Below are 23,961 nucleotides of genomic sequence, written 5' to 3'. Positions count from 1 at the left end.
CTTGTGTTCATTGTGGCTCTTATATATAATTATGGGCTCGAATTAAGTAACGGCCCCCGTGTTCATTGAGGCGTCAGGTCATTATAACCCCCCACCCCTCCCCCGCATTTAACTAAGGTCCTACGAACGTTAATTATTGCAACACACTAACAAAAATACAAAGGAGTGTGATGATATTTAGCGACGTAGGGTGGCTGTAACTAGGTCTTTGTGGATCTAAGACTTGTAGCTTGATCTAGACCAAAGACCCACCAGCCGTGGGGAAGGTAGTTACAGGTCAACTCTACTTCACCTGTAAAAAGATGTACCAATGACCTAACACGTCAGCACAAGGAAGAAAGTGATAACTTGATCTAGACCAAAGACTAACGGGCCGTGGGGCGGGTAGTTACAGGTCAACTCTACTTCACCTGTAAAAAGATGTACCAATGACCTAACACGTCAGCACATGGAAGAAAGTGATAACTTGATCTAGACCATAGACTCACCGGCCGTGGGACAGGTAGCCACAGGTCAACTCTACTTCACCTGTACAATGATGTACCAATGGCCAAACACGTCAGCACAAGGAAGAAAGTGATAACTTTATCTAGACCAAAGACTCACGGGCCGTGGGGCAGGAAGAGAAATTGTCAGCCCATCCAATTATAAAGGCAATAAAGCTCGCCCCTCCCCCTCACCACCCCCGGGGCAGAAGTGGAAATAAATATTTCTTCTGCCAGGGTGAGACTCTTGTATAGGTTCCAGAGTTGTAGTTCCTTCTGGTTCTCGTCGATGCTAGAGTTTGGTTTTACGTGTTTGAGATGTATGTATTCGTACGTATTGTTGGTCCAAGTTGGAGTTCGTGTTATCAGTGTTTCTTTCATATTTTTTTCTCCGGGGGGGGGGGGGGGGTACTAAATTTTCTGGTGGGTCTGACAGTGGTAAAAGTATATATTTTCTATATATTCGATTTCGTTCGTTTGGGTGGGTGGAGGGGGGGGGGGTGGCCGGGATGGGGGGGGGGGGGGGGGCAGTCCCCCCGCGAAGAGATACCTGAATGAAACACCACATGTTGCTGTTAAAGTACGCCCAACATTCGTGTGCTGACATAAGTATGTAGCTTTGAAAGCAGAAAATGTATTTAACTGTTGTGATAGACTGGGGATATTTTTGTTTGGTTTTCTGCCACACTAGGGGACGGCGTGGCACAGCGGTAGAGCACTAGGCTGCTCATCTGAAAGTCTCGAGTTCGAATCCGGGTTAAATCAGTTTAACGTCCCTCAGTCCGCATAGCTCTGATGAAACAGAAACAAGTGAACTCTACTTCACTTGCCCCATAGACCGTTTGGCTTGAGAGGAAACTTTACTTACGCCACACTATCGCGATAAGGGAATGCTATCAGCGCCACACTACGGGGATAAGGGAATGCTATCAACGCCACACTTCGGGGATAAGGGAATGCTATCAACGCCACACTTCGGGGATAAGGGAATGCTATCAACACCACACTACGGGGATAAGAGAATGCTATCAACGCCACACTTCGGGGATAAGGGAATGCAATCAACACCACACTACGGGGATAAGGGAATGCTATTAAAATCACACTACGGGGATAAGGAAATGCTATCAACGCCACACTATCGCGATAAGGGAATGCTATCAACACCACACTACGGGGATAAGCAAATGCTATCTGCGCCACACTACGGGTATAAGGGAATGCTATCTGCGCCACACTATCGGGATGAGGGAATGATATCACTCGTAATGAAGACCGTAAATACCGATGTGGTTCGGCTAATATTACTCTAGCTTGCTTTAAAATAAGCTGAGTATCAATCATAAGTAGAAGCTGACAGATAATCCCTTCATAATCCGCTGCTTCCCCCTTCTCCCATGGGATATATCAGTCATTAGATGAATTGTAATAATTAATAAGGTTATGTATGTGTTGTATTCGGGGTTTTAGTTGGCCATGCCTCTATAATCAAATCACTAGTATTGCTGGTAATCCTAATGTTACTTACACACCCCCATTAAACTGAGCGGGTCCCTATCCTAACGCCATCCATTTAGACTATACCAACGATGTGATTCATTTAAATTCCAGACATTAGGATATTACAAGAGCGCATGATTCCAATATAATATCCCTTTGTAAAATCGGGATAATCCAACAGTTTAGAAACAAAATAACGTAAATCCTCTTCTGATCTCTTGATCTTTTAAATCCTCTAGGATTTTTATTTCGTAAAAATAAATAAAGCTTTTGCTTATTACTTGGGGGTAAAAAAATCTGGCACTTTTGTCCTGTCTCTGATGTGACACGTTTGTCGTGAAAATCTGCCGAGTGATGCGGCAATGGCAGGGGGGAGAAGCACAGAAAGCAGCCAATTTAAAAGGGGAAGTAATCGTTAGCTGGGACCCGTTTCGTTTGATGGGCGTCTTCCGCTGTGTGGATGCCTCGTTCAAGGTCTCGGGAGATGGGATTTTATTATTGGGAAGAATTTTTTAAAGCAGTTTAGCTCATGCTTGTTCTTTTGTTTGCCATCTCAAATATTTTTTAGGGTTGTTTTCTTGAATGACTGTAGGTATAATCAGCAAGCTCAACGCAGTTTTAATATAACAGCTGTACAAATCTGTTTAATTATTGTTTAAATTTACGTTTTAACAAAAAGCTTAAAAAACAAGTCTTTAGATAATATAAAAACCGTAGACAGCCAAAATGTGTGATGTATTTCTTGAGCTTGTGTGATTCAGTATCAGAAAACATTGAGATTACTTATGGGCGTTTCACAGGGTTATGTATGAATCGAGGGTATGGTGTTCTCATACTGCAGTGACAACTGGTTGCTTTTTAACCAATCAGTTATTTGCCAAAAATTAACATTTTTTTTTTTCGAAATTTTAAAAATTAAATGACATCTTATTTTCATTTTTCTTTTTGGTTGAATTTTTTTTTTGTCTAGGAAATTTTCTGTCTTCCCCTACCTCTCCCTACGCAATTTCCTTCTGAATATACGAACATGGCAGCCAATCACCGAGCCTGTTACATACGGCCGCGCATTGCGTCAAGACACGCGAAGGGCCGCACGAAACATCGCCTTGATTAGGACGGACGACCCCGAACTTGACCTCTTGCGTCACCGGATGTCCCGTTGTTGCAGCTCTGGACATGGCCCTGCGTGACGATGGTGACGTGTGTGTCACGAATGTACAGCACGCCTTCCGTTTCTCCCGGGCCTGTTCCTCAGTTCTACACTAACTCACAGCCGTGTATAGATCTAGAGAGTGCATGGGAAAGTGGGACGTATTTCTAATTTATAAAGTAATGCATGGATGGTGTCAAAAAAAGTATTTTCTGTGCGTATAGCAGTGTTTCTTTTACCAGTGTCCGCCCCCCCCCCCCTCCCCCCGGAAACACCACTGGTGTAGAGATGCACGGATACGTTTCTGATTTTGTGTTGGTGTTATTTCATTTCAGCGAGACTCTTTTATTTCACGCTACAGTTATTGCTGCGCTTCTTTTTAAACATTTTTTTGGGATTTAATGTAGGCAGAGACGTATTAATTTGGTGTAGGCAGGAATCATTTGACTATAGGCAAATATACAACACTCCGTCGTGAGCTATTTGGACGTACAAACAGCACTGTGGTTTTACAGACTTACAGACATCATTATAGATTCACATACTTCACATCATGATGGCCATACTGACTCAACTTTACCACGGCCGTTTATAATTTACTTCACTATGTTCATATGATAAGACTTTACTTTACAATGGCCATAGATACTTTACTAATGCCATATACTAAGACTTCACTATGGCCATACAGAATTTATTTAACTATGGCCATATAGACTTCATTTCACTATTCCCATACAGACTTCACTATGGCCTTAGTCTTACATACTTCATTTAACTATGGTAAAACAGAGATCATTTAACTTATGGCCTTAGAGACTTTACTTCAGTATGGCCATACAAACTTTACTTTACCAATATTGACATCACAATGGCCAAAATCGACATCAGAACACACCTACAGACATCACATGGCCCTGGCCATTCCAACATAGACGTAATCCTAACAATGACTAAGATTATTGCGGGAGATAAACCAATTACTGACCCGGAAGTCGTGCCAGACTACCCCTTCCTGCCCCTCCCCCTCCCCCGGTTGACCCTAAAATCAATTCCTTCCTTGTGTAAAAGCCTTCCTGCTCTCATTGAATTATAGGTTCGGCGAGTTATTAACGTCACATTTGGGTGTCGCTTCTGTGTGGAGGGAACATGACATGAAATCTGCTTGTTTTAACGCTGTTTACGTTCTTTCAGATAGCCAGGTGGCCGACTGGTTCGTGCGAAATACGCAATGTCCTTTATCTCATTTAAATTACCGTTTCGGAACCTGGCGGTTTATTTTGCATATGAAGTAGAGTACATCTGTTTCGTTAACGTAGGTTTATGAAGAGATAGTGTGGTCAGCACGATGCCCAGTCGAGAGTGGGTGGCCTTGCGGGTTAGCTGTCGTGTGCTTAACTGTCCTACCACGCCGTGCGATTATTATAGATCTATCGCATGCGTTGAAAAACTTAGAGATACATTTTACCATCATCATCTTTTTCCGTTCCTGCCCAAGACACATTGGGCAGATGCAGCAGAGTTCATCTGTTTCAGAGACCTCGGTATATGAAGGGATCGTGTGGTCAGCACTATGCCCAGCCGCCTTTACATTCCCTCACGAGTTAGGTATACTCATCAGAGCTGGGTGGACTCAAGGATGTTCTACTGTCTTGAACCCCCAGGATTTGAACTCGAGACTTTCGGGTTTGCAGTCTAGGTCTCTACCGCTGGATTAAAATATCATCTTTCCTTTTCGTTCCTTGCGGAAGATAGAGCCTCTGTCAACATTTTCCACTCCTCATGGTCTCCTACCACTCTTCTCAGCTGTTCCCAAATCTTTCTTACCCTTTCAGCCTCCTCCATTATTCAAATATGGTGTACTAAAATTATAATTGAAACCATCTTTATCACGTAATGTGACTTGTTTATACGACAAAGTACCACTACAACTCATAGTTTTGGCAGCATAACACTTTGCAGGATTAAACTCGGTAAAAGGGAAGCGACCCTTGAAGAATTGTGGGTCATATTTCAATAACCTACTGCCCTTGTTCATTGTCTGGTTCATGGTCTCCATTTTTTTTTTATTTGACGTCACCAACTGAACATCGTTTATTTAAAGGGAAATAATCGATAAATGAATTGATTTTTTTTCCTCTTTCTGCTAGTGTTAGATCGTGTACACCGTCTAGGGAAACCTACTTTAAAACCTACTTCATCGATTGATTGTAAATTGCGCCGCTGTTGATGGATGGAGTATGATGCTGTTGTTTGATATTTAGTTTGGAATCGATGTTTGATTGTGGCTAATTTTGACGACGATTGGGGTAATTTTGTTGTGGTTTAGGTAATTTTTTTGTGTGGGTTCGATAGATATGGTTGTGAATAGGGCAATTTTTGGGCGTGAATAGGGCAATTTTTGGTTGTGAATAGGGCAATTTTTGGTTGTGAATAGGGCAATTTTTGGTTGTGAATAGGGCAATTTTTGGTTGTTGTAACAACATGAATTCTTTGTTGTTATTGTGGGTTCTTCAATATACTCATACGAGCAACAGTAGTTGTGAAACAATAACTTTATTTACACTTTGTACAGAGAATTAATAGACCCATAGTAAATCCATGGTCACAACTGGTATAAGTACAATCACAGTCAAGAAACAAAGTGTCGTAGTAACATCCTACATTCACAGCCACAGTCCTCAGGTTCAAGTTCTAGCACACAACACCCGTTCACCTTTTTGCTCTCCCTTTTATTCACCACTTTCTCTCCCCTTACGTACATGAGCGATCTCACCCAAAAGCATGAAACAACACATGACGATCGCTCAGACAGTCCTTCCGCTAGCCAGGTACTCTTCATTCATGCAAAACACAATATAATAAGGATACATAATTATACAGTCTGTGACACGTCCCCCCTTCAATTAAAATTTTGTGTAACAAAATTTATAAATACAATATTGGTAGGGCAGGATCATGTGCCAGACAACAAAATTTTTATACATCTCAAAAAACATGGAAAAATACATTCTTTGTAGACTAATGCACAAGCATTATGTGTAATGTATTCAAATATGAGAAAGAAAAACATTTCAATTACCAAGTAATTGTATAAACAAGACAAATGAGTTTAGTGAATTACCAAACTATAATACATAGTTGAAATTATCAAAGACTTAATTCAACTCATGAATTAAATAATTATATCCTATGTAGTAAAAAACTTCCTTAGCATCAAGGCATGTTATTACGACGCATGATTAATATACTTTGTTGTCTCCCCTAGTTGACCCATTTCAGACAAATCTAGGTCACAACACAACAACATTGCCTTTCACAGGTATGGCTAACACACAATTCATCATTGAGACTTCCGTCTTATTGTTATGCGGAATAATAGTCTCTAACTTTTACTTGATTTACTTTATTCACTGTTAATTAATAGTATAGAATAGGTTTAACATAATACAGTTTACAATCTTTTGAAATAGTACACAATTTATATTACTGATACAAATTGTTTGATATCCATATTTTACAGTTACAGACTGTATAATATTAATAAACTGTCAATTGATAATTTATCTTAGCATCCTCTATAGCATGAGTAATCGTTCTCGTGCAGTTGACGATGACCCGTATGCCATCTCTCCCTCAAATTGTAGCTTTTAGCTGTGCTACCATAATCATTTCCTAGATTTCGTGTAACTTGTGTTACTTCATTTGTTTTAATATTCTCCTCTGGTTTCTGAACAACGTCAGTGGTTATCTTGCTTTGTGTATGTTGGTTTGGTTCATCAACCAACTCAATATAAATATTATGGCATTGCTTTGGCCTCTCATAATATGTGTTGCGTCGGTAACTTCCATTAGTATACCTATTCACACTTTTGTTATTCTGATTTGAAGTTGATACATTTCTTAAATTACTGTATTTCTCACATGACTTTCTGTGTACATAATTGTTTCTTCTCTGATTTGCCAACCTATGCCAACATTGATTTTGGTAATGACCTGTTTTTCCGCAGTAAAAACATCTAGATTTTGGCTTCTTATAAACATGGTGACTGTATTCATAGTTTGCTAAATTTCTTTTTCTTTCATTCTGTGCATTAATGACATTAATGACATTCTTATTAACATGTTGACTGTATTCATAATTTGCTAAATTTCTTTTACTTTCATTCTGTGCATTAATGACATTGTAGTTTCTAGTTACTGTTTCATCTTTCTTAACTTCCTTGTGCTTCTTTATTGATTCTAATTCACACATAAATTTCTGTGTTAATTTCTCCATTTCTTTGTTAAATTTATTCTTGAGTTCTAGGATATCTTCTTTAAAGTTTGACTCCAGATTTCTAAGTAACTCCTCAATAGGTACGTTCTCTTTATTGTGGCTTATTAAGTTCACTGATTCATTAATCATCATTAGTTTATCATGATTCCTGCCATTCTCCGATGGACTTATTAAATCATCACTGCCATTGACTGATGGGCTTATTAAATCATTTTGACTACCATTCTCTGATGAACTTGTTTCTTGTTGACTGCCATTCTCTGATGGACTTGTTTCTTGTTGACTGCCATTCTCTGATGGACTTACGATACAACTTTCAATAATATTCTCGTGTACCTGCGTATCATTCAAAAAAGAGTCAATCTTAAGACATACTAATGTATCTGTCACCTTTAAATCATTATTAAGTTCAACCTCTGTTTTATCCTTGGGTTTCAATTCTTCCTGGACTATGTTACTCTGTTCTTCATTCCAAAGGTTGCCAATATTTACTTCTTCAAGTTCTGCTTTTAATTCTATCTGTTCACTTTCTAATTTTGGTTCATTTGTGTCTGTTATAGCTTTCATTTCTAATAGTTCTTGTTCATATGCTAGTTCATGTAGGCCAACTTGTTTTTCCATAGTTTCAGCCCTTTTATCTGCTCTCTGTTTTCTGTTTCTTTTTTTCCGCTTTCCTTTTGGTTGTACAGTCTCTTCTACTTTATCTAATTCTGAAATGTCTTCTTCTTTATGCATATCTGTAATAGCTCTTGATCTATTACACACTATTTCTATCACATCATCTAGTTCTCTCAATACATTTCCATGAGCTCGTCGGGGTTGTTCTGGTACTTCGTCCCATGCTTCTTTTGCTTCTTCTATGTCTCTTGCAAGTCGATTGGTTGCCCAGGCTATCTGCTTATTCATCTTCTTAATGCCTTGCGCCCTCGCCATTTCCATATATTCTTCAAGTTCTGTTTCATGCTTGTGCTTTCTTTCATCATCTTCTATTTTCCAATTCCTTTCCTCTAACCTCCTAGCCCTCTCTTCTGCCTTCCTAGCCTTCTCTTCTTCTTTTTCTTCAGCTTTCGCCTTAGCAGCTTTTTCTTCTCTAGCCTTCTCTTCTTCTTTTCTCTCAGCTTTCTCTTTAGCAGCTTTCTCTTCATCTTTCTTTAGTAGTTCTTTTATAAATGCCAACCTGTCTTCCTTCGGAATGTCAAGTTCCTTCACAAGTGCTGTATATGTTTCAAAATTTGACATTTTGATATATTTTCTATGACATAAAATATAAATTCATTAGTTGACAATAGATAAATGTTAATTAATTTACAATACCCTTTCTTGTATTCTGGCTTTGTTCAGTTGATTAGAGACATCTAGTAATCCAAGAAAAGTTCATAGTACATATATAGTACAAAAATAGTTCACTTTGTTGATTCCAAAAAGTTGAAAAAATTCAAAATAGTTCTAGTAGCCTGTTACAGAGTAGAAATTTGTCCAGTTTTAGATAAGACATCTTTAGGAACAGTTTAGGAACAGTTACAAAAATAAACTTGATCTGCTAAATCCAAACAGTAGAAAAACTTGAACAGCTAATCCATATAGAAAAAACTTGAACAGCTAAATCCAAACAGTAGAAAAGAAACACTAAGACTTGATCGGCTAAATCCAAACAGAAAAAACACACAGACGATATTTACTCGACATTGGTGAGACAATATCGAAATAAGGTGATAAAAATTATCACGTTGATGACTTGACTTGAACAAGACGTCTGACTTGACTACAGCAACCCTTCTGACTTGAGTGTAGATAGATGACTTTCAAGAACTTGACGTACTTGGTAAGCAGTGGAAGACCACTTCAAAAACGTTGAAAACTGCTTACAATGATAATGTGACAATTCTTGATCACTTGTAGTAACACTGTAACTTCGTTGACGATTTCAGACTTCAATATAATTTACCAATGTAACAACATCACTTCTTCAATTGCTTCTGACAATGTAACAGTAGAATCAGTAACAGTAGCACCACTTCTTCAACCACTTTTGACATCATATGTAACAGTAGACGCTCACTTCTGACACCATATGTAACAACATGAATTCTTTGTTGTTATTGTGGGTTCTTCAATATACTCATACGAGCAACAGTAGTTGTGAAACAATAACTTTATTTACACTTTGTACAGAGAATTAATAGACCCATAGTAAATCCATGGTCACAACTGGTATAAGTACAATCACAGTCAAGAAACAAAGTGTCGTAGTAACATCCTACATTCACAGCCACAGTCCTCAGGTTCAAGTTCTAGCACACAACACCCGTTCACCTTTTTGCTCTCCCTTTTATTCACCACTTTCTCTCCCCTTACGTACATGAGCGATCTCACCCAAAAGCATGAAACAACACATGACGATCGCTCAGACAGTCCTTCCGCTAGCCAGGTACTCTTCATTCATGCAAAACACAATATAATAAGGATACATAATTATACAGTCTGTGACAGTTGTGAATATTTTTTGTTGCGAATAAAGCAATTTTTGGTTCTGAATAGGGCAATTTTTGGGTGTGAATAATGCAATTTTTTGTTGTGAATAAGGCAATTTTTGGTTCTGAATAGGGCAATTTTTGGGTGTGAATAATGCAATTTTTTGTTGTGAATAAGGCAATTTTTGGTTCTGAATAGGGCAATTTTAGTTATGGATGAGGTAATTTTCGACAATGTGATTTTAAGTGTGGACCTTGTACTTTAGGCTGTACTTTGTAATTTCATTGTGATTGAGGCAATTTTGGTTTACATGATTAGGGTACTTATAGACTAAATGACTTTTGTAATTCTTATCTGTTTGACTATTGTAAATTAGGTCATATAGACTGGGGTGATTCTGATCATTCCGACTGGTGTAAATTAGGTCTATATGACTGGAGTCACATCTTTGTGACGGATGTAAATTCGGTCTATATGACTGGGTTGATTCTGGTCAATGTGACTGTCCTAACCTTGAACTTAACGAAGATCTCCTCAATGTGAAACTAATTTTTAACGCCACGTGGAAGAACTTTTGTGTACATGTAGTAGTGTGGGTCGGACGAATTTGGGAGTTCTGGGTTTAATTAGGGCCGTGTGTCACTGTGTGGTTGACATTAATTACGCGTTAATTGGAATCTACGTGGTCACCCTTGCTTGTCGTCTTATATTTTTGTTGATGTCGTGACTCACTTTGTCGTCTGCTACTGCCGTCAGCATCAGGCATATCCACCACGTGCTTACATCTACTGCTCACCCCACCCCTCGCCCCACTGCTCACCCCACCCCCCACCCCTCACCCCACAGTCGGAGTGGTTCGGTAAGTCTGAGAGAGCGACTCGGGGGTTGAATAATCGATCCGACCCACTGCACTCGCGTTACATCAGTCACCGGGCCATTTCAAATACCACGTGCCGCCGGTGTCGGGATCGATACTTGATCACCATATCGGCATTGTCTAGCCGGGGACACGGGGCAGACACCAGCCGGCGTGTCTGGTCCGGACGTCCAGGGGTTAATGAGTCGTCTGCTGGCCGATTAATGTCCAGCGAGACTGACCACACGGGGAGTGAGTTTTCATCATGGACTAACGGAAGATCGTTTGTTAATTCTGTTTTCTCAAAAATTCTAGGCCAGTTATCCCGTAAAGTTAGAAACAAGGGAGGTAATTCTGATATTTTTTTTTAAAACTTTCATCTAACCGAGCTTAGGGCTATTTGAGAGGTCCATTAATCGATAGGAACATATTTCTTGTTTAAGTGTCGGATTGTATTGGAGTTGGTGTGTAGGCCGTGGAAAAAATCAACAAGGCGGTTTTTGTTGTTCTGTTTTCTGGTTGGATTGTATAGGAGGCTGTGTAGTTATGTAAGTGTACAGAGAGTTATTGATAGTGTGTAGAAACTGTTGGGTCGCGCAGTGCAGCTATTAATACACGGTCGCGCGGTGCATCTATAAATACACGGTCGCCCGGTGCAGCTATAAATAGGAGTATGTGTAATTCCAGATAGTGTATAAGGAGCTTGGGAATTTACGAACGACTGTTTATAGGGATAATAAAATAAATTATGAATAATTTTTTTTTTACTGTCTGGTGGCCGAAACAAACAATTAATTAATTAATTTTCCATTCTACTGATAATTCAGCCCTGAACAAGAACATCTAAGTAAAAATTATATATCTTCTTTAAGAATTGCGATAGTATTAATGTAGTTGGGTTGTACCAAGCTTCTAAGTTGTTGAGTCTTAAACTGTTGACAAATTAGGTGTAGGCCCTATTCCGTGGATTACAAGTGCTCCCCGTATTCCTTGTATTAATGTGTGCTTGACTAGTTTTAAACTGTTGACACATTAGGTGTAGGCCCTATTTCGTGGATTACAAGTACTCCTAGTATACTTTGTTTCAATGTGTACTTGACTAGAGCTGTATTAGAGTCCCGTGGACGCCGACTGTAATTTGCAGGCATTAATTTTTAACCGACTATGTGTGTGTGTCAGTGTCACGTTGACCCGTGTCACGTGACTCTGTGTGTCAGTGTTGCCGTGTAGTGTGTCATGTCACGCAGACCCTTGTCACGAGTGCTGTTTTTTTTCCAACAGGAAGGTTATTCTAGTCAGACATTGGGATATTAATTATCTGATAGATCTATACATAGAGACGACATATATTCATGCTTGTCTTATGTCCGTGTCTGTATAATATTCAGATCTGCACATATTCAAATATATGTATATATACATATATATATATATATACATATATATATATATATATATATATATATATATATATATATATATATATATATATAATGTCTATATATGTCTATGTATATGTGTCTATAATATATATATATATATATATATATATATATATATATATATATATATATATATATATATAATGTCTATATATGTCTATGTATATGTGTCTATAATATATATATATATATATATATATATATATATATATATATATATATATATATATATATATATATATATATATATATATATAATGTCTATATATGTATATGTGTCTATATATATATGAATATGTATATATGTGTATAAGTATATGAGAATATGTATTGTGTGTGTATATATATATATATATATATATATATATATATATATATATATATATATATATATATATATATATATATATATATATATATATATACGCAGCCATATGCTTAATATCATAATGTGGCAATATGTATTCTGCTTGAAATATTTCTACCCCCGACTTGAGACAAAGTTCCACGAATCCATGAATGTTCTGGACATCCACCGCGATTAGTTTGGTCTCAGAGAGAACACCAGCGACACTAGACCAGGATTAGGATGGCTCTTGGTGTCGCTGTTTCCCCCCACCGACAGGCAATTTAACGTCACTAAAAAACACGCTCTTAGGATTTGTGGGGGGATTTTTTTCCCGTCTTCTGTGGGTTGGAGGGGGGGGGGGGGGGGCGGGACTGCCGTTGACGTCACTCACTAGCTGAGAACCGGGTCAGGACAATTATTTTTGATAAGCAACAGAAACAGCTTTTTTTGTAGATTTTTCTCTCTCGCTAGAGTTGTTCTTCGCGGTCGATAGGAAAACGACTGTTAACATGTAGCCTACTCTTTCATGTTATTGGAATCTATATGATCATAATTGTCACGTCTTTTGACAAGATTAGTAGGCATAGAAAAAAAACCTCACATAAAAACCTTTATAATTATAAAATTAATAACTCACATAAATACCTCTATTATTATAAAATAAATAACTCACATAAAAAACTCCTAAAAACTTTTATTATTATAAAATAAATAACTCACATAAGAAACTCATATAAAACCTTTATAATTATAAAATAAAAAGTAAGTTTGGTGAACATTCGACACGAGCTAAACAAAAATGATCGATACTGTCTAGTTATCTCCATTTGGTTGTCGAATATAATAATCGTTAAATTAAGTTCTAAAGACTAATTAAAATTTAATTCGGTTGTAAAAGAGTTGTCATATTATTGCGTTGTTATCGGAAATGAAGTTGTGTTAAAACTTGCAAGATTTGACCGCAGATCCACTTATCCACCAACATGGTGATTTAATTAAGAGCAACCTTGCACTACAAGTTTTAAATGGTTATATCATTTTACTTAGCGACACCTAGTGACGAAGGGATCACTAGCTACGTAATGATCCACAAATAGGGTGGTCATCTCCTTATTGTGGCCTAACCCAACGTATAAGGTCATTGAACTTCGCAAACGATACCACGGTGAAGGAGCACTGTTGACTGTAATCAGCGGACTCCATGTCTGCGCATGCGTAGTGTAACTCGCTTATCACACGAGTACTGTGGCTCAGTGGGGGGCATCAGTTGGCCAGTCTCTTGTCCGGTCAATATCTTGTCCGGTTAGTGTTTTGTCCGGTCAATGTCTTGTCCGGTCATTGTCTCTTCCGGTCAGTGTCTCCTCCAGTCAATGTCTCATCCGGTCATTGTATCGTCCGGTCAGTGTCTCCTCCGGACAATGTCTTGTCCGGTCAATGTCTCCTCCGGTCAATGTCTCCTCCGGTCAATGTCTCCTCCGGACAATGTCTCGTCCGGTCAATGTCTCCTCCGGTCAATGTCTCCTCCGGTCAATGTCTCCTCCGGACAATGTCTTGTCCGGTCAATGTCTCCTCCGGTCAATGTCTCCTCCGGTCAATGTCTCCTCCGGTCAATGTCTCCTCCGGCCAATGTCTTGTCCGGTCAATGTCTCCTCCGGACAATGTCTTGTCCGGTCAATGTCTCCTCCGGTCAATGTCTCCTCCGGTCAATGTCTTCTCCGGACAATGTCTTGTCCGGTCAATGTCTCCTCCGGTCAATGTCTCCTGTCTGTGTCTTCTCCGGTCAATGTCTCCTCCGGTCAATGTCTCCTCCGGTCAATGTCTCCTCCGGTCAATGTCTCCTCCGGTCAATGTCTCCTCCGGTCAATGTCTCCTCCGGTCAATGTCTCCTCCGGTCAATGTCTCCTCCGGTCAATGTCTCCTCCGGCCAATGTCTAGTCTGATCAGTGTTTGGACAAAAAATTTTTTAAAAGTAATCTGTTTTATAGAGTGTAAAATAGATTTCTTACCACATACAGAAATCGATCAAATATATAATTGTAACTAGCTGACCTGTCCTAGTACACAGCTGACCAGTTGTAGCTGGCACTCAAGTAGTAGTAACGTGTATACAAGCAATGGTAGTAGCCTACACACTCAACCATTAGACCAGTGTAAACGGCAACAGCTAATTTCGAGAGTAGTTTTCAAATTATTATCTACATTATTATCTCATAAAACATACGTTTTTACTTTGATGAAATCTTTTATTCTAAAGGAAGTTCACATAATTTTACTCGTTGAAATTTTTTTTCGAACGCTCTTAAGTGCTTTTGTTTTAAAATGACAGCGGAAAAGGCGCGTCGTTGCATGTTAGAGATAGATATAGCCCCAGTCTAGTCTAAAGCTTTTAAAATAGTTTACTTCTTCCATACAAGCGTTTTTTATCAGTTTGGTTTGGATGACGTCACGAGAGAGCACGCTTACGTCAACAACTCGATTAGTTAGAACGTTAGTGCATGTCACGCGCATATGCTGGTTTTGATTGGTTGTTTTTTTTAACGGGTCGTGAATGTTTGTGGTATTTGTTTTAGAGGTCGGATTCGGTTAGGTTTTTTTTTAATGCAAATCAACTCACGCATTTAGATCTGTTGTGTATGTTTTCAAACAGTGGTCGGACAAGATATATTCGAGGCTTATTTGTGTGCGGTTTGAAACGCGATATCTAGGCATAGCTATCACTTTACTAAGCTGAATCGATACTTTCGCTTTTGGAGTATCGTTATTACCTATGCCCGACAAAAGACTGTTCCAAAAATAGGTGTGTTAGGTTGTTGGTATTATTGTAATCTGATTTTTTTGTGTTATGGTGAGAAATTAGGGTTAGGGCTATGGTAGGATTAAGGATAGGGTTAGCATGGACTTTAGTGCATCATATGTGTATGTACTTAACTAATCTAACACCTTTTTTTTAAAAAAAAGATTCTATTATTGTAGCATTTACGGACATTGGTATAACGCATTCCCCGTGATTTTCAATAGCGATATTCGCAGAATAAACCCAGGATTGTAGGTGCTTATATCGTATTTAATTCGTAAAGTTTTTAGCAAGCTGTTTGTAAAGCTATTTGCAAAGGGAGTCTACACTTGATTTTTTATTTTTCAAAAATTCTTGTTAACAGCAGTGACTTTTAAAGTGGTTAAAACTATGCGTGCAGAAGTCAGGGTAGCAGGGTCGTGTTTTGTTGCTTCACATCTGTCCAGCCGCCACGCTACCGATGTCTAGACGCTACGTCACGTAGCCGGTGTTCCTATGCCATATTTCATCATGGATACCTCTTCACTCGGACGATAATTTTTTTTTTTTTTTTTTTTTTTTTTTTTTTTTGGAGTTGACCGGTTAAGACAATGTAACCGGTTTTTTGACCATTAAAACCAGTTGCGACTAGCTTGTATGAATGCCAGGAAGGAAATAGTGAGGAGGTTCCCCGTCAATCTGGTCCGTCAATAAAATGTGCGGCTGGCGTCGCGCGGGGATTTGACGTCTGCTGTGTGATGGAGGAGGATGGGGAGAGGCTGTGGATTCCCCTCACTCTGGAGGAGAGGTAAAGATATTCAACAGTTTATTTTTTAAGTTGCTTGTGTAGATCTAGATATTAAAGTATATGTTGACGCATCGTAATACATATTCACTGGCTTTATTGCACTTTATTTTCCTTTTTCACACCACTATATATATATATATATATATATATATATATATATATATATATATATATATATATATATATATATATATATATATATATATATATATATATACAGCCAGGATTGTCTCAAGAGGGGGGGGGGAGGGTTCCAATTTTTACCCGGGGACAAACTTTCGATTTGCACACCCCCCCCCCCTCAAACTTTCGCTTTGCACCCCCCTCATACTTTTTATATATATACCGAGGGGTCTATGGGGGGTTATGACCCCACCCCCTAACCCCCCCTGCCTACGCCACTGGGTATATATATATATGTAACTAGGGTGGTTCTAGCTACTAGTTACAAATCTGATAACGAACGAGAAGCCGAGACGCAGTATTTCAGTCTGATGCAACCGATAACAGGTGGCTTATTGGGTCGGGCTGATAACAATCTCAAAGCCAACGCGTGCTATTTTGGGAAACGGTACAGGGGGATTCAGACGGCCTGTCAACTTTGATGGATAGGATGCAGGTGTTTTATTAGTCGGACTGTACGTAGAACTGCGCAACTAGTATTCGGAGACATCGATTACAAGTATCGATTACGGAAATGGATACAAGTACGACTACGATTTCAAGGGATAAATAGGGGGGGGACGGCGGAGCTCGACCCTTTTCCCCTCTTGCCTCTTTCATCGCTCGCTTAGATCAGTCAGTCTGTGTGACTATGTCAAGTCGGTTATAGAACGGGTTAGCCGTATTGTGTTGAGGAGGATTATAGACATGTGGATTCAGTTATATGAAGCCTAGTGAAGGACTGTTAGGGGTCAGTTGATTCAGACTATTATTGAGAAGCATTCCTGTTGATTTATTGTGTTATTATGAAGCATTTCTTGATTCATGTAATAAAGGATCAATAGCGAACCTGCATCTTGAGTATCTATACTGTGGTCAATGTTGTCTAGAATGAGTGGTTAAACTCGTTAACACGTGGCACTACAGGCAATTAGGTCTCATTACATGTGGCGTTGCGAGCATGGTAACTGTTGGCTCGTTACAATTGGCGTTGTCGGCAGGATAAATGTTCGCTCGTCACAATTGGCGCTGCGATCAGGATGAATTCAACTAGACTTGCCGTTTAAGGCACCTATAGTCAACCTTGTGCATAACTGTGTTTAGTGTGTGTGTGAATTCGGACATTCAGGAACTGTGAAAATTGAGGAACGAGGAAAAAATTTTCATACACACACGGTAAGAAAGAACTCTTTTTTTTAGTACTTAAGGAAGAAAATGTCTACTCTGGACGAGAAGCAGACCCATATAGTGGTCCTACCCAGAGAGTCCCATATTAACAAATTTTACGGGGACGGAGATCCAACTTTAACCAACAGGTTCAGTGAAGAGGTCAAAGCGGCCTGGGCCTCGAGACATATGTCACCAGAGGAAAGATTAAGACTGCTGATGGGCAGTATAGGTGAAACGGTTAGGGCAGAGGTTAAGTGCCACGATAGGACCGTCCAATCAGATCCAGATAAGGTGCTAGATCTGATTATGGAGACCTTTGGGGAGAGACGGTCGGGAGTGCAACTGCTATCGGGATTCGTGGGCTTAAAGCAGAGAATGGCGGAGAGTGTGATGGAGTACTCACACAGGATGAACAGGGCCTTTGATTTGGTAAAGGGCAAATCACCGGACATTGATGTACGCCTACTGAGGGACCATTTCATCGAGGGGCTAGCAACCCCGATCTTAAGGAGAGAGTTGAAAGAGGAGGTCCACAGAGACCAGCAGTTGACCTTCCTTCAGGTCAGGAACTCAGCGATCCGCAGGTCCGAGGATGAGGACCAATCGAACTGTTCGGTGGACAAAGTCTCTGTGCCTGAACAGAGACAATCCCCACCCACAGGGGCCGACACGATGGAGACCATGATGGCTCAACTGTTGGCCCACCTAGAGAAGGTTGACCAACGCTTGAAGTGGTTGGAAAGCAGGTCAACAGCTGAGAATCAGGAAAAGAACGGTACAAAACAGGGACGGGTTGGACGGCCGCGTCCTGCCAAGCCATCACTCCAATGGACGGCAGACGGTCGACCAATTTGTTTGTCTTGTTCACAACCCGGACATATGGCACGGTACTGCCAGGGAAACGGTCGTCCTCTGTAAGGCAGGGCCAGGCTACAGAGGGGCGAGGTTATGGCCCAAGAAGCAAAATGATGGGAGTCTGTCCCGAAATGGTGATTACGATTGGGGACATCGCGGTGAAGGCAATTGTGGATACAGGCTCCCAGGTGACGACAATTACGGAAAATTTTTACACCAAATGGATGAAAGGAAAAGACCATAGGTTGAGGTCTGACACAGGCATGCGCCTAACGGCAGCTAATGGACTAACCATTCCATACTGTGGTTATTTTCTGGCGGATGTCGTGGTGGCAGGACATAGGTTGAAGCAGGTTGGGGTGTTCGTTACGAAACACAACCTAGAGACAAATGTGTCAAATATACCTTGCCTGTTGGGCATGAATATTCTTGGCCAGTTGCCAGAATTTCTTACAAATATTGTCGGATCGACCACACCAGGTCGGGGATCCAAGTTGGCCAGGTTTGCCAAGACCAGAGGAAGGACAGCAGTCCCGGCAAACACGGTCAAGGCAATCACATTACAAATTGGTGATAGAAGCGTGAATGGTGATGTGATGATAGAACCATGTGGCGCCGCACTGAGGGCAGGCGTCGTGTTACTGCGGACATACACATCAGCGGAGAAGGGACTAGTTCAAGGATTAGTGGCAAATGTTTTGGATGAGGAAATTTTTATACCGCCTAATACTCTGGTAGGAGTACCACAGAACGTCGAGGTACTAAGGTCGGCACAGTGCATCGAACTGAGCAATACCAGCAGTAATGAAGTAACAATTAGGTCGGTCAATGTGACGGCCGAGGTGAAGAAAGAGGATGGCCGATCATATACATTCCCGGAAACTGAGGACCCAAAACTAAATGAATTGCTGAATAAGTACAGGGATATATTTGCCTCGTACGAGGGTGATTTGGGTTACACGGAAGTAATAAAACACCAGATACCCTTACTACAAGACAAGCCGGTGGCGCAACCTTATCGAAGATTACCACCAAGTCACTACTCGGCGGTGAAAGCACACCTGAACGATCTACTAAAAAAGGGAATTATTACAACCAGCACTAGCCCGTATGCGGCACCGATAGTAGTGGTAAAAAAGAAGTCGGGGGAGATAAGACTGTGTTGTGATTACCGGAAATTGAACAATATCACAAGAAGGGATGCATTCCCCTTGCCTCGTATTGATGAATGTCTTGATGCGTTGGGGGGAGAAAGATTTTTTTCTACCTTAGATTTGGCTAGCGGCTACCACCAAGTGGCCATGCACCCCAACGATCAACATAAGACTGCATTTATTTCTCCACTGGGACTGTACGAGTGGACCCGTATGCCGTTTGGTCTAACTAATGCGCCTGCTACATTCCAGCGAGTAATGCAGAGTGCTATGAGTGACTTTCTATTTCAAATAATGTTGGTGTACTTGGATGATATACTGGTTTACTCAAAAACTTGGGAGGACCATCTAAAAAGATTAGAACAAGTGTTTCTCCGTCTTAGGGAGATAGGAGTAAAGCTGAACCCAGACAAATGCTGCTTTGGTTTGAAATCGGTACATTTTTTGGGTTACGTGATTTCGTCGGATGGCATCGCCACTGACCCAGATAAAATTGCAGCTGTTAAAGAATGGAAACAACCAACAACTACGGTAGAGGTCAGGTCATTCTTGGGCTTTGCTTCCTATTATAGAAAATTTGTGCCGGGTTTTGCAAAAATTGCCGCACCATTGCATGACTTGGTAAACAAAATGACAAAGAAACACAGTAAGGAGAAAAAGAAAGGTAAAACACAACTGATAGGTGAATTATGGACTGATGAATGCCTGAACTCGTTTAAGCTCTTGAAAAAGGCTTTGACAGAGGCACCGATATTGGGATACGCGGACTTTGACAAACCATTTCGGTTAGAAATCGACGCCAGCTCTAAAGGTCTGGGAGCTGTGCTATCACAACAACAAAAGCAAGGTTTCAGGGTTATTGCGTATGCCAGTCGAGCTCTGAAGGGATCAGAGAGAAACATGACAAATTACAGCGCCATGAAACTAGAACTTTTGACATTAAAATGGGCTGTGACTGAGAAATTCAGGGACTATCTATTAGGTGCTAAATGTGTGGTATACACTGACAATAACCCCTTGAGTCACCTAAAGACAGCAAAGTTGGGATCCATCGAACAGCGATGGGCAGCAGAATTGGCACTCTTTGACCTAGAGATAAAGTATCGCCCGGGGCGGTCCAATGGCAATGCGGACGCCTTATCAAGGAATCCTTACGAGAGACCGGGTGATGAGGAGGAAACACTGACAGGAATATGTGAGGTCAGAGCGTCAACAGATATCCCTCATGGGGTACAAGTGATGCAGAACGGGCAGACCGGGGTGGAGCACATATCCACGGAACCCGAACATATGGACAGTAGTGATTTTATTTGCCTTAATCACAAAAAGATAAGAGATGCCCAGAGAACGGATAGTGGCTTACAACCGCTATTGAAATACGTCCAGGAACAAAAATTCCCAGGAAGAAGGGAAAGAGAACAATTTGGTCGAGAAACAAAGAAAATACTGAGTCAGTGGGACCGTCTCAGTATAGAGGATGGTGTTCTCATACGGAGAATTCATGACCAAATTGATGGGACAATACACCAGGTGGTGGTGCCTGGACAGTTAAGAGAAGAAGTGCTAAGGTTGGCACATGACAGGGCAGGACACCAGGGTCAGGACAGGACGCACAAAATATTACGACGGAGGTGTTACTGGCCCAATATGGAAATGGAGGTCAAACGCCATTGTGAGGCTTGTGTGAGGTGTCAGCATGCGAAAATGCCAGTTGTCAAAATGAGACAGCCATCAGGACACCTACTAGCGACAAAACCACTAGAGATTGTGGCGATGGACTTTACGTCGTTGGAGCAATCATCGGATGGGACGGAACATGTGTTGGTAATGACTGATGTATTCACCAAATGGACTGTGGCGGTGCCCACACGAGATCAGACTGCCAAAACAGTGGCAAAGGTATTAATAGAACATTGGTTCATCAAATATGGCATACCAAGACAATTACACTCTGACCAAGGAAGGGCTTTCGAGTCAGAAGTAATTAACCAACTGTGCAGCCACTACGGGATCAACAAATCTAGAACAACCACATTTAATCCGAAGGGAAACGGACAGTGTGAACGGTTCAACCGCAGCATGCATGATTTGCTGCGTACGCTAGAACCTGAACAGAAAAAACGTTGGCCTGATTTTCTCCCAGAGTTGGTATATCTATACAACTGCACACCCCATGCCACAACCGGCTTTACGCCATACATGTTGCTGTTCGGACGAGAGGCTCGACTCCCTCTTGATTTGTTCCTAGGAAAAAGGGAGAGTATGACTGGCTCATACACCGCACTGGAATATGTGAATGAACATATGAGAAGAATTAGAGAAATGTACAGGGTAGTACAGGAAAGACTAGAACATGAATCTCGGCGAAGGGAACCGCCGATACAGACGAAGGACCCGCCACTCAAACTGAATGACAGGGTATTACTGCGTAGCCACCCGTTAGGCAGAAACAAAATCCACGATCTCTGGGGACAGGAGATATGGCAAGTCGTGGAGATGCCTAAAGCAGCAGGTGGCCCCTTTAAGATAAGACCCATCGATCACGCCAAACCGGATCGGTGGGCGAATATTGCTCAATTAAAGAAATATTGGAATAGGCAAGAAGAGCAGTTACACACAGAGAAACCCAAGACAATTAGGGAACCGGAAGTTATAACGGAAATTCACATACCCATTCCGGAACCATATCACCATCAACAGAACAACCGCGATACGCAAGGGGAGGATACCGGCAACAATGAGGATCCCGGTCCCTCCAGAAGCAGAGAGACAGTAGACCATCAGATAAGTGGTCCGCGGAGAAGTTTAAGGAACAGAAGGAATACGAAATTTTTTGTCAGCAACCATCAATTCTTTCATGGTCGCGCTGGTATGAAAACAGACTGTTCAAAGAGCTATAGAAGTGAACTGGTGAAGGCACCAAATGGAAAGGGTGGATGTGAATTCTAGAACTGTTTTGTGTCTCAGGAAGATGATGTAGACACAGTTGATATGTGACATAGGTATAACTGTCAATCGTATACGAATGGAACGTCGTGGACAGTGAGTGGAACAATAAAAAAATTTTTTACGATGATGCGATGGACATTTGGGAAGTGCACCTGCCAGGCGTTGTTTGTGGTTGAAAACACACAAAAAAAGCAGGGGTGGATGTAACTAGGGTGGTTCTAGCTACTAGTTACAAATCTGATAACGAACGAGAAGCCGAGACGCAGTATTTCAGTCTGATGCAACCGATAACAGGTGGCTTATTGGGTCGGGCTGATAACAATCTCAAAGCCAACGCGTGCTATTTTGGGAAACGGTACAGGGGGATTCAGACGGCCTGTCAACTTTGATGGATAGGATGCAGGTGTTTTATTAGTCGGACTGTACGTAGAACTGCGCAACTAGTATTCGGAGACATCGATTACAAGTATCGATTACGGAAATGGATACAAGTACGACTACGATTTCAAGGGATAAATAGGGGGGGGACGGCGGAGCTCGACCCTTTTCCCCTCTTGCCTCTTTCATCGCTCGCTTAGATCAGTCAGTCTGTGTGACTATGTCAAGTCGGTTATAGAACGGGTTAGCCGTATTGTGTTGAGGAGGATTATAGACATGTGGATTCAGTTATATGAAGCCTAGTGAAGGACTGTTAGGGGTCAGTTGATTCAGACTATTATTGAGAAGCATTCCTGTTGATTTATTGTGTTATTATGAAGCATTTCTTGATTCATGTAATAAAGGATCAATAGCGAACCTGCATCTTGAGTATCTATACTGTGGTCAATGTTGTCTAGAATGAGTGGTTAAACTCGTTAACACGTGGCACTACAGGCAATTAGGTCTCATTACATGTGGCGTTGCGAGCATGGTAACTGTTGGCTCGTTACAATTGGCGTTGTCGGCAGGATAAATGTTCGCTCGTCACATATATATATATATATATATATATATATATATATATATATATATATATATATATATATATATATATATATATATATATATATATATATTCCTGACTGAAAATCATGCATTAAGTGTTGGCTATTTCCTATTGCGCTGTAATTAATTAAAGTAAATAACTAGCCAACTGGACTGGGTTCAGCTTTTGGACTTTGGTCACTGTTATTTATCTAAATGACATTTGTTTGTAAGTGTCCCGGCCTAGAAAAAATGCGGTTAACCGATGGGGGTGGACGGGGGGGGGGAGGGGAGGGGGGAGGTAAGTTGGAACAATGGCTTTTTACCTTGTGAATAACGAACCTTTCCACTTTGCCTTACCCCTCCCTGCACCTTTGTACATGGCCTAGCTCTTAGATGGTGAGCACTGGTTGTGAATAGCTCAAGTGTAAAGTTTGGTTTATACTGGCGGCTAAACTGTACCATAGTACTCGATGTCGGTTTTAACTGCCGCTCGATTTCCTTTTATACCCACATCTAAGAAAGGGTTAAAATATAACAACATGGTCCTTTTATACCCACATTTGAGAAAGGGTTAAAATATAACAACACGGT

General features: G+C 40.7%; 1 protein-coding gene across 5 annotated transcripts in view; it reads left to right on the top strand.

The window, feature by feature from the left end:
- The window catches only part of LOC131941832 (ras-specific guanine nucleotide-releasing factor RalGPS2), a 178,938-nt gene that overhangs the window by 74,159 nt on the left and 80,818 nt on the right, over positions 1-23,961 (top strand). Inside the window, exon 1 of one of the 5 annotated variants that reach the window (XM_059301385.1) lies at positions 16,001-16,114. The exons of the other annotated variants lie outside the window; for them this stretch is intronic. Within the exon in view, the coding sequence (XP_059157368.1) occupies positions 16,065-16,114 (50 nt within the window). The 5' untranslated portion in view covers positions 16,001-16,064. Of the gene's footprint in view, positions 1-16,000; positions 16,115-23,961 lie in introns of those variants that run through there. 5 annotated transcript variants of the gene reach the window in all.

Source organism: Physella acuta, unplaced genomic scaffold (genome assembly GCF_028476545.2).
Source record: "Physella acuta isolate Inbredline_101_S28 unplaced genomic scaffold, ASM2847654v3 ptg000374l, whole genome shotgun sequence".
Classification (NCBI taxonomy): Eukaryota; Metazoa; Mollusca; class Gastropoda; family Physidae; genus Physella; species Physella acuta.
This window is presented reverse-complemented; position numbering and strand designations above follow the sequence as displayed.